The sequence below is a fragment of the Peromyscus leucopus genome, chromosome 6, assembly GCF_004664715.2.
Source record: "Peromyscus leucopus breed LL Stock chromosome 6, UCI_PerLeu_2.1, whole genome shotgun sequence".
NCBI classification, from domain to species: Eukaryota; Metazoa; Chordata; class Mammalia; order Rodentia; family Cricetidae; genus Peromyscus; species Peromyscus leucopus.
Genome location: NC_051068.1, coordinates 100,232,179 through 100,247,113, shown reverse-complemented (window position 1 = coordinate 100,247,113; position 14,935 = coordinate 100,232,179). Strand labels below are relative to the sequence as shown.

At 40.1% G+C, this 14,935-nt stretch overlaps 1 protein-coding gene across 5 annotated transcripts in view; it reads right to left on the bottom strand.

The window, feature by feature from the left end:
• Positions 1-14,935, bottom strand: part of Zgrf1 (zinc finger GRF-type containing 1) — a 64,325-nt gene that overhangs the window by 4,684 nt on the left and 44,706 nt on the right. For all 5 annotated transcript variants that reach the window (XM_037207084.1, XM_028856559.2, XM_037207085.1 and 2 more), the window contains 4 exons: positions 14,109-14,186; positions 13,134-13,281; positions 8,429-8,556; positions 5,986-6,109 (listed from right to left, as the gene is read on the bottom strand). In XM_037207084.1, coding sequence (XP_037062979.1) covers positions 5,986-6,109; positions 8,429-8,556; positions 13,134-13,281; positions 14,109-14,186 — 478 coding nt within the window. The remainder of the gene's footprint in view (positions 1-5,985; positions 6,110-8,428; positions 8,557-13,133; positions 13,282-14,108; positions 14,187-14,935) is intronic.

Genomic DNA, 14,935 nt, shown 5'->3' with positions numbered 1-14,935 from the left:
AAAAAGCCTTTGACAAAATCCAAGACCCCTTCATGATAAAGGTCTTGGAGAGATCAGGAATATAAGGAACATACCTAAACATAATAAAGGCAATATACAGCAAGCCAACGGCCAACATCAAATTAAATGGAAAGAAACTCAAAGCTATTCCACTAAAATCAGGAATAAGACAAAGTTCATTCTTCCCATATCTATTCAATATAGTACTCGAAGTTCTACCTAGAGCAATAAGACAACGAAAGGAGATCAGGGATACAAATTGGCAAGGAAGAAGTCAAACTTTTGCTATTTTCAGATGACATGATAGTATACATAAAGTGACCCCAAAAATTCTACCAGGGAACTCCTATAGCTGATAAAACACCTTCAGTACTGTGGCAGGATACAAGATTAACTAAAAAAAAAAAAAAAAAAAAAAAATCAGTACCCCTCCTATATACAAATAATAAATGAGCCGAGAAAGAAATCAGAGAAACATCACCCATTACAATAGCCACAAATAACATAAAATATCTTGGGGTAACTCTAACCAAACAAGTGAAAGACCTGTATGACAAGAACTTTAAGTCTTTGAAGAAAGAAATTGAAGAAGATACCAAAAAAATGGAAAGATCTCCCATGCTTTTGGATAGGTAGGATCAACATAGTAAAAGTGGCAATCTTACCAAAAGCAATAAACAGATTCAACACAACCCCCATCAAAATCCCAACACAATTCTTCATAGACTTAGAAAGAACAATACTCAGTTTCATATGGAAAAACAAAAAACCCAGGATAGCCAAATAATCCTGTACAGTAAAGGAACTTCTGGAGGCATCACCATGCCTGACTTCAAGTACTACTATAGAGCTATAGTAATAAAAACAGCTTGGTATTGGCATATAAACAGACACATGGATCAACGGACTCAAATTGAAGATCCCGACATTAATCCACAAACCTATGAACACCTGATTTTTGACAAAATTGTACAATGGAAAAAAGAAAGCATCCTCAATAAATGGTGCTGGCATATAACTTAATGTCAACATGTAGAAGACTGCAAATAGATCCATATCTATCGCCATGCACAAAACTCAAGTCCAAGTGGATCAAAGACCTCAACATAAATCCAATTACACTGAACCTGATAGAAGAGAAAGTAGGAAGTAGCCTAGAACACATTGGCATAGGAGACTACTTCCTAAATATAACACCAGTAGCACAGACACTGAGAGCAACCATTAATAAATGGGACCTCCTGAAACTGAGACGCTTCTGTAAGGCAAAGGACATGGTAAGTAAGACAAAACTAGACAGTCTACAGAATGGGAAAAGATCTTCACCAACCCTACATCTGACAGAAGTCTAATCTCCAAAATATATAAAGAACTCAAGAAATCAGATATCAAAATACCAAACAATCAAATTTAAAAATGGGGTATAGATCTAAACAGAATTCTCAACAGAAGAATCCCAAATAGCCAAAATACATTTAAGGAATTGCTCAATATTCTTAGCCATCAGGGAAATGTAAATCAAAACGACTCTGAGATATCATCTTACACCTGTCAGAATGGCTATGATCATAACAGCTTATGTTGGAGAGGATGTGGAGCAAGGGGAATACTCCTCCACTGCTGGTAGAAGTACAATCTTGTATAGTCACTCTGGAAATTAGTATAGTGGTTTCTCAGAAAATTGGGAATCAATCTACCTCAAGACCCAGCAATACCACTCGGGTTTATACCCAAAAGATGCTCAATTATACCACAAGGACACTTGCCCAACTATGTTGATAGCAGCATTATTTGTAATAGCCAGAACATGGAAACAACCTAGATGCCCCCCAACCGAAGAATGGATAAAGAAAATGTGGTACATATACACAATGGAGTATTACTCAGCAGTAAAAAAGCAATGGCATCATGAAATTTACAGCCAAAATGGATGGAACTAGAAAAAAAAATCATCCTGAGTGAGGTAATCCAGACTCAGAAGGACAAACATGGTATATACTCACTCATAAGTAGATGCAAAGCAAAGGATAACCAGGCTATAATCCCCAACCCCAGAGAAGCTAGGTAAAAAGGAGGACCCTAAGAGGGACACACATGGATCATACCAGGAAGGGGAAATAGTTGAGATCTTCTGGGTAAACTGGGGTATGGGTGAGGGGAAGGGATAGGGAATGAGAACATAAGGGATTGAGATGGCAGAGCTGGGGGAGGGATGGAGAAGGAGAGCAATGAAAGAGATCTATCTTGACAGAGGGGGCCATTATGGGGTTAGGGAGAAACCTGGTGCCAGGGAAACTCCCAGGAAATCCACAAGGATGACCCCATCTAAGATTCCTAGCAATAGTGGAGAAGGTACCTGAACTAGCCTTCCCCTGTAGTCAGATTGGTGACTACCCTAAGTGTCATCATAGAATCTACATCCAGCAACTGATGGAAGCAGATGCAGAGACCCACAACCAAGCACTGGGCCGAGCTCCTGGAATTCAGCTGAAGAGAGGGAGGAGGGATTATGGGAGCAAGGATGGTCAAGATCATGACAAGGAAAACCCCAGAGACAGCTGACCCAAGGTAATGGGAGCTCACAGACTCTGAACTGACAGCTGGGGAACCTGCATGGGACCAAACTAGGCCCTCTGAATGCAGGTGACAGTTGTGTGGCTTGATCTGTTTGTGGGGCCCCTGGCAGTGGGACCAGGACTTATCCTGTGTACACAAACTGGCTTTTTGGAGCCCATTCCCTATGGTGGGAGACTTTCCTCAGCCTTGATGCATGGGGAGGGGCCTGGTCCTGCCCCAATTCAGTGGGTCAGCCTATGTTGACTCCCCAAGGGAGGCTTTACCCCCTATGAAGAGTAGATGGAGGATGGGGTGGGAGGGAGGTTAGGGGGAGCAGAATAAGGGGAGGGAGGGGAAAGTGTGGTTGGTATGTAAAATGAAAAAAAAATTAAATTAAAAAAGAAAAAAAGTCAAATTATCCCTATTTGTAGATAACATAATCTTTTCCTTAAACAAACTCAAAGACTGCAAAAGAAACTTCTTAGACCTGATGAATACTTCCAGCAAAGTAGCAGCTTACAAATAAAAATCAACATATAAAAATCAGCATTTCTCTATAGAGCAATAATGAACTTGTGTCAACAGAAAGCAGACTGGGAGTGGTGTCACAGCAAGTGGGACAGAGTCAGGAAGATTAGTAGCCTAAGGACACATAGTGAGTTTAAGGCCAGCCTGGACTACCTGAGAACCTGTCTCACCACCCCCCCCAACAAACAAACAAAAATAAATAATCACATTAGGGAGGAATTCATATTTATAATAAAAAAAATTTAAATACCTATGAATAAGCCTAACCAGGGATGTGGAAGATGTCTGCATGCTCTGTGGTGCAAACTTTTAGACACAGAAAGAAATGGAAAACATTAGATGAGAAGACCTCTCATACACAGATTGGCGAAATTAACACTAGAAAATGGCTGAAAATTATTGAAAGTAATTTACTGATTCAGTGCCGTCTTCATCAAAACTCCAGTCATCCTTCACACAACTAGAAAACAAACAAAACCCAAAAACAATTCCAAAATTCAACTGACACCACAAAAGATCCCAATTAGCCAAAGTGATCCCAAGCAGAGGAATCAATGCTGGGAACCTCACAATCCTGATCTCAAACTGCCACAGAGTCACTGTAACAAAGACAGCCAACACTGGTACAGAAACAGACACAGGAACCAGTAAAACAGAAGAAAGCACCAAGAAACGAACCCACAAAGGTATCAGAGCTTGCACAGAAAAAGACAGCTTTTTCAGCTCGGCACTGGGGAAACACACCATGCAAGAATGAAATTGAAGTTGTATCTCTCAGCCTGCACAAAAACCAATCCAGACTAGATCAAGGACCTTAATAGAAAACCTGAAACTATAACAAGTAGAGGAAATACAGGCAAGGACACAAACGACACACAAAATAAAAAAGAATTGACAAATGGAACTGCATGAAATTAAAAAGTTTTCTACATAGCAAAATAAACCATGACCAGAGTGAAGAGAGCCTGGTGAATGGAAGGCAATCTGCCAACTATACATCTGACAGGCGTTAATATCTGAAATCTCCAGGGCTCTCCCCAAATACCAAAACTCAAACATTAACCCCATCACAGTAAAATGGCTTGGCGGTTAAAGGTACTTGTTGCCAAGCCTGAAGATCTGATTATGATCCCTGGACCCCAGATGGTAGAAGGAGATAACTTACACAAGTTGTCTGGCGACTTCATCTGTACCACAGCATGTGTGCCCTCTACTTTGCCCCCAAAATAAATAAATGTATAAAGACTAAAACTAAGCATTCATCATCCTTAGCCATTAGAGAAATGCAAATGAAAATTTTGAGATTGCATTTCAACCAGTCAGTACGGCTATCATCAAGAAAACACACCATGGGGACTGGAGAGGTGGTGCCAAGGTTAAGAGCACTGGCTGCTCTTTCAGAGGACCGGTGTTCAATCCCCAGCACCCACATGGCAGCTCAGCCACTGTCTAACTCCAGCCCCAGGGGATCCAGTGCCCTCTTCTGGCCTCTGCAGGCACTGCACACATGGTACACAGGCAAACACTCTTATGTATAAAAACAATACGATCTCAAAAATAAAATTAAAAAGAGAAAAGCAGACACATGGTGAAAAATGAACAAGCAGGTGGAGAAGGAAACCCTTTGGTCTCATGTTGGTAGGAGTGAAAAGTGATCCAGCAACTATGAAATCAGTATAGAAGTTCCTTAAAAAATTATTTAATTTATAAATATATTTTATATATATATAAATTTAAAAATGAAACTATATCCAGATATAGCATTTCTGGGTTTTACCTGAAGGATTCTAAGTCAGCAAACCAGACATATTTGCATATTCATGTTTCTTATTCCACTATTCACAACAGCAAAACTGTAGAAGCAGTCTAGTTACTCATCAATAGAGGAGTGATAACTGAAAAGTGTTTGCCATGCAAGCCTGGTGACCTGAGTTCAATCCCTGGGAGCCACAGTGGAAGGAGAGAAACAACTCCAGAAGCTGTCCTCTGACCTCCACATTATGTCTGTAGCACATGAAACACACACATTCTCACACACACACTTACACAAGAATAACAAAACAAAACAAATTTGTAAAGGAAAGATGGTACATATATACAACAGTTTTATTCAACTTAGAAAGAAAATGAAGTGATGTAATTTGTATGAAAATGGATGGAACTAGAAACCAGAATGTCAATGAAATGAGCCAGACTCAGAAAGCTAAACACTACTTTTCTCATATATGAAATGTACATTTAAATATATCTACTCTTTACACACACACACACACACACACACACACACACACACAGGGGACATGAAAGCAGAAAGACTATCAGAAGAGAGCAGAACAGAGGAACAGAGTAATTGAATCCAAATGTCATGAAAGCTGAAAAGAAACTATTGGGGGATGATGGAGACCAGTAGGGGTGGGAGAGAAGGGGCGTGCAAATATAAACAAAAAGGGTGAGCTTGGGTGTGCAAATATAAACAAAAGAGACTGACATGTATGTATAAGGGAAATATCACAGTGAAAACCATTTTGGGCATGCTAACAAAAAATAAATAAAAATTGAAGTATTTACCGAAAAAACTTTTTTTTTCTCTCCATTACTAGGTACTGGTTGCTGGGTACCTAGACAGAGGTGGTGGTTGCTGGTACTGTGACGAAATGCCACTTTACTGTCCCTCTTAAATGGAACACTCATGAATAATGGAAGGCGATGTACACTAACAAACACTTCTGTTTTAAAGGCATGTTAGAACAAGAGGATTCCACTTGTCTTTAAGATGAATACTTTCCAAAGAACTCCAATTATAAAGTATTTAAAAACAAGGGTAAGGTACCATATCTCCATACTTTATCCACCCTCACAGTATACAAGCCATGATAACTTAAAGTAGTTAGAAGTACATGCCATTAAGCAAAGTCGATCAAAAAGAGTTTGTTCCAATCCATTTTCATGAGCTGCATCAGAACCCTGAATTGTAGGAGGCAGCTGTTTGGGGTCCCCAACGAGAATTAGCTTTTCAGACTCAAACCTAAAAAAGAAACAATTTAGAAACTTAATCTAAGCAAAGAGAAAGGGTATACTAACAACATTCATTGCACTTTCCCAAATGTATTCTTAGAATTCACGTGTGAAGAGTGGCCTAAGAGCTAGCGTGGTTCAATGGTGCTAACTGGCATTTTAAAGGTTTTGAAATATTACCTCAGAGAATACTGGGTTAGGCAGATGTTTGGGGGCAAAGTGCTCTAAGACCTGAGTTCATATGCTGGCACTTGCCGTAAAAGCTGAACACATCATAGTATAAATCTATAATGCCAGTTCTGGGAACCGAGAGATAGGAGGACCCCAGGGACTCAATGGCCAGATAGTTGACATGGTGAGCTGCTGATTCAGTGAGAACCTGTCTCAAAAAATAAGGTGAAGATGGCTGGAAAGACGGCTCAGTGGTTAAGAGCACTTGTTTTTGCAGAGGACAAGTTTTGATTTCTAGCACCCACAGGGCAGCTCACAGCTGTCCATAACTCTATTCCAATTCCAGGATTCACATTATAGACAGACATATGAACAAAATATCATACACATAAAATAAATAAAAATTTAAAATTGCAAAAGGAAAAGGAGAGACTGAAGAACCACAAAGGAATGCACTAGATACCAAGCTCTGGCCTCCACTTGTACATCTATTTGGGTATACATGGGTGAACACTGACACACACACCCATGTGCACACACACATGTCCACTTAACATACATTTTTTCCACAGTAAATGTACTAGGCGTCCCTTTCCTCTACATAGAGTTAGTGTTTTCACAGAACACATTTGAGAAACAGTGATCTTAAGACCCCAGAAACTCTGAAGCTATCTTGGAATTCCTTGGCTTAAACTTCGTTGTAGAAGTGAGATAAGGGCTGGAGAGATGGCTAAGCAGTTAAGAGCACTGATTGCTTTTTCAGAACCCGGGTTCAATTCCCAGCACCCACATGGCAACTCACAACTGTCTGTAGCTCGGGTTCCAAAGGACCCAACACCAATAGCAAAGCACCAATGTACATAAAATAAAAATAAATTTAAAAAAAAAAGTGAGATGAACAAGGCCCTCGGGACAAAATGTCATTCTAAGTAGGAACAAGACAGTGTGGGGAAGTCCTAGTTTCACACAAACCTGCATCCAAACCTCAACTCTATCTAATAACTCAACTAATCCGTAGCTCTCCCTGCTTTACATTCTTTTTTTTCCCATCGGAGCTCAGGACTGAACCTAGGACCTTGCTAGGCAAGTGCTCTACCACTGAGCTAAGTCCCCAACCCCTCCTGCTTTACATTCTTACCAGTAAGCTGGAGGTAGTAACTCTGAGCTCGGCTGTTAAGGATCAAACGAAGGCCACAATGTGTTTAGAATACAGCAGAACTGTGTTAACGCTCCGTGCTCCCAGGGCCTCAGTGACCCTCCAAACCTGGCTGCTGGAGAGTGGCCAAATCACTCTGATTGTCCAGTGCTATTTCAGTAAAAAGCTAAAAAACCTTGTGCCCAGGAGTCTCCTGAGTCCCAGGCAAGCCCTGACAACTGGTGCCCGACTGACTCATCAGCTGGGGACTGAGCAAGGTCTGCTGGTCGGACTGTGTCGGGCTCTTCTATTTTCAGTTTTCATGGTCCCGGGGATTAAGTCCAGGAATCACATTAAATACATGTTTTATCTATTGAACTATATCCCAGCCCTTAAGACACTTTAGAAGCACAATTTTTAAATTTCTGGGGACGGGCTGGAGAGATGGTTCAATGGTTAAGAACACTGGCTGCTCTTCCAGAGGTCCTAAATTCAATTCCCAGCAACCATATGATAGCTCACAACCATCTGTAATGAGATCTGGTGCCCTCTTCTGGTGTGCAGGCATACATGCAGGCAGAACACTGTATACATAATAATAAGTAAATCTTAAAAAAAAAAAATTCTGCGGACAAACTTTCATTTCCAATATGCTTTTCTACATATTCTTTCATAAACTTAAAGAATACTTTGAAAAGCTAAACCATCGAGTCCTACAAAGGAAAGAGACCTGGAGGACCCTGCCCGTGGAGGTAGGAACCACTAACGCAGCTGACACACCTGGGAAGTCCTCTAAGGGTCCTAGCACTAACACTCTTAAGGCTCTAAGGACTGTGTGATTCCAACAGCTACACCATAAGCTCACAAAATTGTGATATATTTTCTTCAAAAGTTTATGATTTACAAAGCGAATGTTAGTAACTGAATTGCTAAGAATTCTGACAAGTCTTTGTTGAGAGACTGAACCCAGGGAAGGTCTGAACTAACTGACTTGTGTGTACTATTGGGAAGAGAGTGGGTTACCTTGCAATAGGAAGGAGCGAGGCTGGTTCTGTCATCTGGCTGCACTCGTCCAGCACCACCACAGGGAATTTAAGGTCATTCATGCATGGGAACGGGCAGGCTGCACAGGTAATGCCAACGACTCGGACCTTTATTAAAAAAAAATGTGTTTTGAGACAAGGTAGACCAGGCTAGCTTACAATGTACTATGTAGCCCACGCTTAGCCTCAAAACCTCCTACCTCAACCTCTCTCCTGAGTGTTGAGATTATGGTTGTGAGTCACCATGCCCAGAAAAACAAAAATATCACTAACCAATGGCTGTTAAAAGTAAATCAAGAATTTACTGGAGAACTTGAAGGCTGTCCGAAGACTAACCAAACCTTTGGTTCCTGCTAATTAGAAATCAGTTGTCAGTTTGTGGCTACATTTTCATTACTCTCACATATAAAGTAGGTGTTACAGAAAATGAGCTACTTTATAAGGTCACTAGCAAGAACCTGCTTACTCTGATAATACAACAGAAAGGATCTATTAAAGCAGGAATGGTTCAGGAAGCTTCAAGGATAACTTCCTTCGTCTTTTAGGTGAGCCTGAATTAACAGGATGCACATTTTATCAACAATGACCCATGTTTTCCACAAAGAACACAGAATATGCTAAGAAACCATCCTTTGCTTAACCTATGAACGCTCTAACACTGTGATTACTTAAGAAGGTAGCTGTCTAAGCAGGTCATGCCTGTAATTCCAGTACTCAGGGGGTTGAAGCAAGAGAATCAGGAATTCAAGGGCAACTTGGGCTATACAATGAGTCCTTGATGCAAATAAAATAAAACTTCAAATGTACTTTTACCCTTTACTGTATCTGAATTGTACAAACTTTAAATATTGTATCAAAATACCATTGTGTTCAAGGCACAAAGCTTGAAAGGCTAATATTTACTTATTATATAATATACAATAGAAAAATCAATGGATTTTTGAAATCAGACATGCTCATGGTCTACTATCTGTGAGTTACACACATATGTATTGTATGAATGATATGTGTGTGTGTTGTGTATATATATATATATATATATATATATATATATATATATATTTCCCTTCCTAATATCTATAGTATAATTGCACCACACAGCAAGAACAGTTCAAATAAACAGATGATCTCTTTTTAAAAATTACTTCTTTTTAGGACTAGAGAAGGGGCTCAGCAGTTAAGAGCACTAGCTGCTTGCTCTGCCAGAGGCCTGAGTTCAATTCCCAATATCCACATGGTAGCTCACAACCATCTGTAACTGCAGTCCCATGGGATCTGATGCCCTCTTCTAATATGCAGATATACATTCATAGAAACACCCATACACATGAAATAAATAAATACATAAATAAATATTTAAAAAATTTTTGGGTTTGAGATTATAATATAATTACATCATTTCCCCCTTCCTTTTCCTACCTCTAAACCTGCCATATATCCCCTCGTGCTCTCTTTCAAATTCATGGCCTCTTTTTCATTACTTGTTGCTATGTATGTGTGTTTTCCTAAATACAACCATACAATCCTCTCAGTCTACCTGTGTATTGTAACTTGTATATATGTTTTCAGAGAATCAATACCAAATGGCTTTTTCAATAAACCTAACTGACAAAAATAGGGTTCTCAACTGTTGCCCCCATAGAGCCTAGGAAAAAATTATAAGCATTATTTTCTTAACATTTATCACACATAATAGCTCTGTATCAGTTACACTTTTATTCTTTCATTAAGCCTGACGGCCCCAAGTTCCCTCCCCAGGACCAACCTGGAGGAAGGAGAGAGCCTCTGCAAATTGTCTTCTGACACAAACACACGCACGCACGCACGCACGCACAAAAAAATGTAATTAAAAAAAATAAATAAGACCAGGTGGGGTGTATGACTTTAATCCCATCACTTAGGAGGCAGAAGCAGCTGGATTTCTGTGAATTTGAGGCCAGCCTGGTCTACATAGCAAGTTCCAGGACAGCCAGGGATACATAGAGAAACCCTGTCTCAAAACACAAACAACAAAAGCAGACTGGAGAGAAGGCTCAGCAGTTAAGAGCACTGGCTGCTCTTCCAGAGGTCTTGAGTTCAATTCCCAGCAACCACATGGTGACTCACAATGTATCTATTAGTGGGATCTGATGCCCTCTTCTGGCATAAAGTTGTACATGCAGACAGAGCACACATCTTTAAATAAATAAATAAACCTAAAAACAAACTACAAAAGAAAAAAGTGTAACCTTAAAAAGAAATCCGGGAGCTGTCGAGATGACTCAGTAGGTTAGGCACCTACAGTTTCTCCAGCGACCTGAGTTCAGTTCCCAACACCCACACTGGACAGCTAACAAACCCCTATAACTCCAGGTCCAAGGGACCCAACTTTCTCTTCTGTTCTCTGCAGGTACCTACAAATCCACACACAGTCACACATACAAACTAAAATAAATAAATAAATGGATAGATAGATAAATAAATAACTGAAAGCCACTTGGTCTTAAAAATCCCAGTGTATAAGCATTTAGTTCTTTAAAAATACTCAATCTGTAGCTCATACACTTCTCTTGATACAACTCTGAAACACTATTTGTTATTTAATTTCTGGAAACTATATCTAACAAAAGCAATTTAGAAGAAAAATCTTAAATTTATAAATCAATAAGCTTTTAAAAATATTAAAAAAAAACGAAGGTTTTCCCTTAAGCATTATTATTTTTAGCTTGCTGTTGTTATTTGAGACTGTCTCTCTGCCTGTAGCCCTGCCTGTAGCCCTGCCTGGCTGTTGTTATTTGAGACTGTCTCTCTGACTGTAGCCCTGCCTGGCTGCACTGGACTCACTTTGTAGACCAGGCTGGCCTTCAGCTGACAGAGACTCACCTGCGCCTGCCTCCTTCAAGTGCTGGGATTAAAAGCCACGCACCACTAGGCCAGGCCATTTTTATCTTTTGATTCATTGTTATACTGCTGAGAGTGGACTAGCAGAAGACACTCCATTGCTGACTAGGAAGTAGGAACTATAAAGCATGCTTTGAAAGTTTTATTGTAAAGTCAGAGTACTGAGGAGCATCAGGACTGTCTGCTTGACTGGACTAGTTAGTGTAGTTTAAAAAAAAAAACACAGTTTCATTTGTGAATAGGTAATGCTAATAGGCAAAAGACTGTTATAACTGGGCTTTCACTAAAAATTATCAAAAAATATTAGCAGCTATTCTTTTGTTTTGTTTTTTGAGACAAGGTTTCTCTGTGTAGTTAGTCCTAGCTGTCCTGGAACTCGCTCTGTAGACCAGGCTGGCCTCAAGGTCACAGAGATCCACCTGCCGCTGCCTCCAAAGTGCTGAGATTAAAGGCGTGGGGCACCACCACCCGGCAGCAGCTATTCTTATATATTGTTATTATAGCAAGTTGAGTAACTTACACAAATGACAATTTGTATTCATTGAGAACAACCAGATTCATCATTTGGTTGAGAAGAGGTAGCACAGAGTAAATTCTACAACTCTGATTATAGAAAATTAATCTCAAGGAGTCTAAGAACTTCTAGGTACTGTGGCAGCTCATGCTGTTAATCCCCGCACTAGGAAGGCAGAGACGGGATCATTACTGTTGAGTTCCAGGTCAGCCAGGGCTACCCAGTAAGATGCTGTAACAAAAACACAGACAGTATTCTGGGGATTCCTAAAATGCAGACCTGTCATGTACTGGTCGTTACTTTCTATTTTGCTTTCCCTGTAAAATTTGTATGACATCCAGCGCACGAGCAGTGCTTACTACCACAGGGGCAGGTGCAGGTTGTTTCCTTGCCTCACTGCTGTGGCTTGGCCACACGCCTGATGAGTTAAAGCAAACAGAATGTTAGGGGCAGGGCATGAACAGAAGCTCTAAAGGTCTAGCCTGCTCTCCTGTGCTGTGTTAAGTACAAGGTCTTTTGCAGACAGCACAAAGAACGAGGCTGGCTCACAGTCAAAGCTGAGCCTTAGCAGCTGACATGGAGTCCTAAGCTGTCCTGAGATCCTGTTGTTCAGCAGCATGACTTCAGCAACAGCTGACCAAGACGCTGTCTCGAACAGGCTGGTTTCCCAAAATCTCTTTGCAGAATGATCAATGTCCATGCGGTCCAAGGGAGCCAGTGACTTCCCTTTTTCTTCACCCATTGTTCTGTTCCTCAGGCCCCACTGTCATAGGATAAAGCCACTGATCTTTCTCTCCGACCCACAGATGCCCTTCACCAAGGAGATAATACTTCTTGTTGCAGTCCGGGCACCTGGCACCCAATGCCTGGGAGCCAGTAGAGTGCTACTGGGGTTCTTGGGCACAGACAGATCCTGAGAGATCGGCTTTCTAGGAGCACATCAAAGACAAATGTGCACTCTGATATTTTACCCAGAGTAAACCCTTTTTTTTTTCTTTCTCCTAGAATACAACTAATTTTACTGAGCATACAGAGAATTTATTCAAAGCTCCCCATTTTTTTCTTTAAGCCTCTATGTAAAGGGAGAAGAAAGAATGCCACAGGCATGGTGAATAAGATGTTCATCACCAACCTGAAGAATGTTTGCAGCAATCCAAATATGCACTAGGTAGAGTCTGTAGGGACACAGGAGGCATATACCTTTTTGAATTAAAGATCATCCATTCCACAACTAAGAAGAATCTGAGCAGAACATACAGATCAAGAAAGGACTGACACAATTCCACCTCACCTGCTTCAGCAGGGTTCTGTTGGTCCCCAGTTTATGTTGCTCAATACTTCTTCTCACATAAACCCTTTCTGCAGGAGTCAGGTCTTCCTTCATCAATGCATGCAGTTCTTTCAATTGTTCACTTTCATTTTCTGAGCCAGCATGCAAGCTGAAATTGAGGAACATAAGAAAATATTCCTTGCTCATTTCATTTCTTATACATTCTTATACACCATAAGGAATAATAATAATAATAATAATAATAATAATAATAATGTTTGTTTGCTTGTTTTTGTTTTCCTAAGACAAGATGTCACTGTCTAGTCCTAGCTGTCTTGGAATTAGCTATGGAGATAATGCTGACTTTGAACTCAGAGATCCACCAGCTTCTGCCTCCCAAGAGCCAGAATTAAAGGCAGGCACCACCACACCTACTTTGTTTACTCTAAGTTAGAATTTCTACTTAGGTTTCCTAATTTAACTAGAAACTAAAGCTATCAAGGGCCAAATTTAAGGTTAAAAAACATAACATTTTCATACTCCTTTTTTCTTTAATTTTCTTTTTATTTATTATTTGTGTCTTTAATATGCCTGCCAATCCTACCTATCTCCCCCCACCAAAAAAATAAAATGAATAAAATAAAATTTAAGAGGAAAAAAAAGGAAGGGAAAATCTCATCATGGAAGCTGCAGTGTGACACAATGAGTCACACAGTAAACCCCTTTCTCCATACATCTTTACATGCAGGCATTCATTGCAAAGAACAGTTGGTCTGGTTCAAGGCCCCTGGTCTCTGCCGCACCATCAATGCTGGGCTCTCACTGGGACTATTCCTAGACATTCCATTGCTGTCCTGTGTCATGGAGATCTGCAGCCCCCCTGCCCCCACCACCACCCCCATGATCCAGCAGATTACAGATGGAGTAGATGTTGGAGTGGGCCCAGTTTCATACTTCTTAGAATATTCTGTAACCTTTAGGATTTAGCAGTCTCACCTGTAAGGTAAAATTGGCTTGGCAATCTTCCTAACACTCCCAACTCTGATGAACTTTTCAAATCCAAGACTGAGAAGCCTTAAAGAAAATAAGACAAAAGAGATTCTCTTTACTTACAAAGCAGAGTGAAAACAGTTTCATGTATTACTTATTTTAATGTAAGCTTTTCTTTTATATATATAATTTATTTTTTATTTTGTGTGCATTAGTGTTTTGCCTGAATGTATGTATATCTGTATGAGGGTACTGGATTCTAGAGTTACAGACAGTTGTGAACTGCCATGTGGGTGCTGGGAATTCCAGGTCCTCTGGAAGAGCAATCAGTGCTCTTAACTGCTGAGCCATCTCTCCAACCCTAAGAACTTTTCTTTACTATCCTTAAACTCGAATGCTCTTGCCTCAGCCTCTTGAACACTAGACATACAGATGTGCACAAACATGTTCATTATTATTTTTTGTACAGAACTGTATTTTAAGAGCTATATAATTCAATTAGAAATATCTAAACTCAAATGAAGTAAAAGCAATTAGTCTGTTCTTTCCATTTAAGTCCCAGGTAATTCCCATTATCTTAGATTAAAAAAATGTTGTCCTTATTCACTCTTAGATATCTCATGAGAGTGCACAATAGCAGAACTTTCCTAATGGTCAATCTTTTAAAATATATCAAGAAGCGTAAGATGTCTCTATTTTTACCCTGGCTTAGGACATTTTCGTGAGCTTGCAAGTTGGCTTGGTGGATAGAAGAGCTTGCTGCATAAGCCAGACAAGTTATGTTGGATCCACAGAACCCACGGTGGAAGGAGAGAACTGACTTCTGAAAGTTG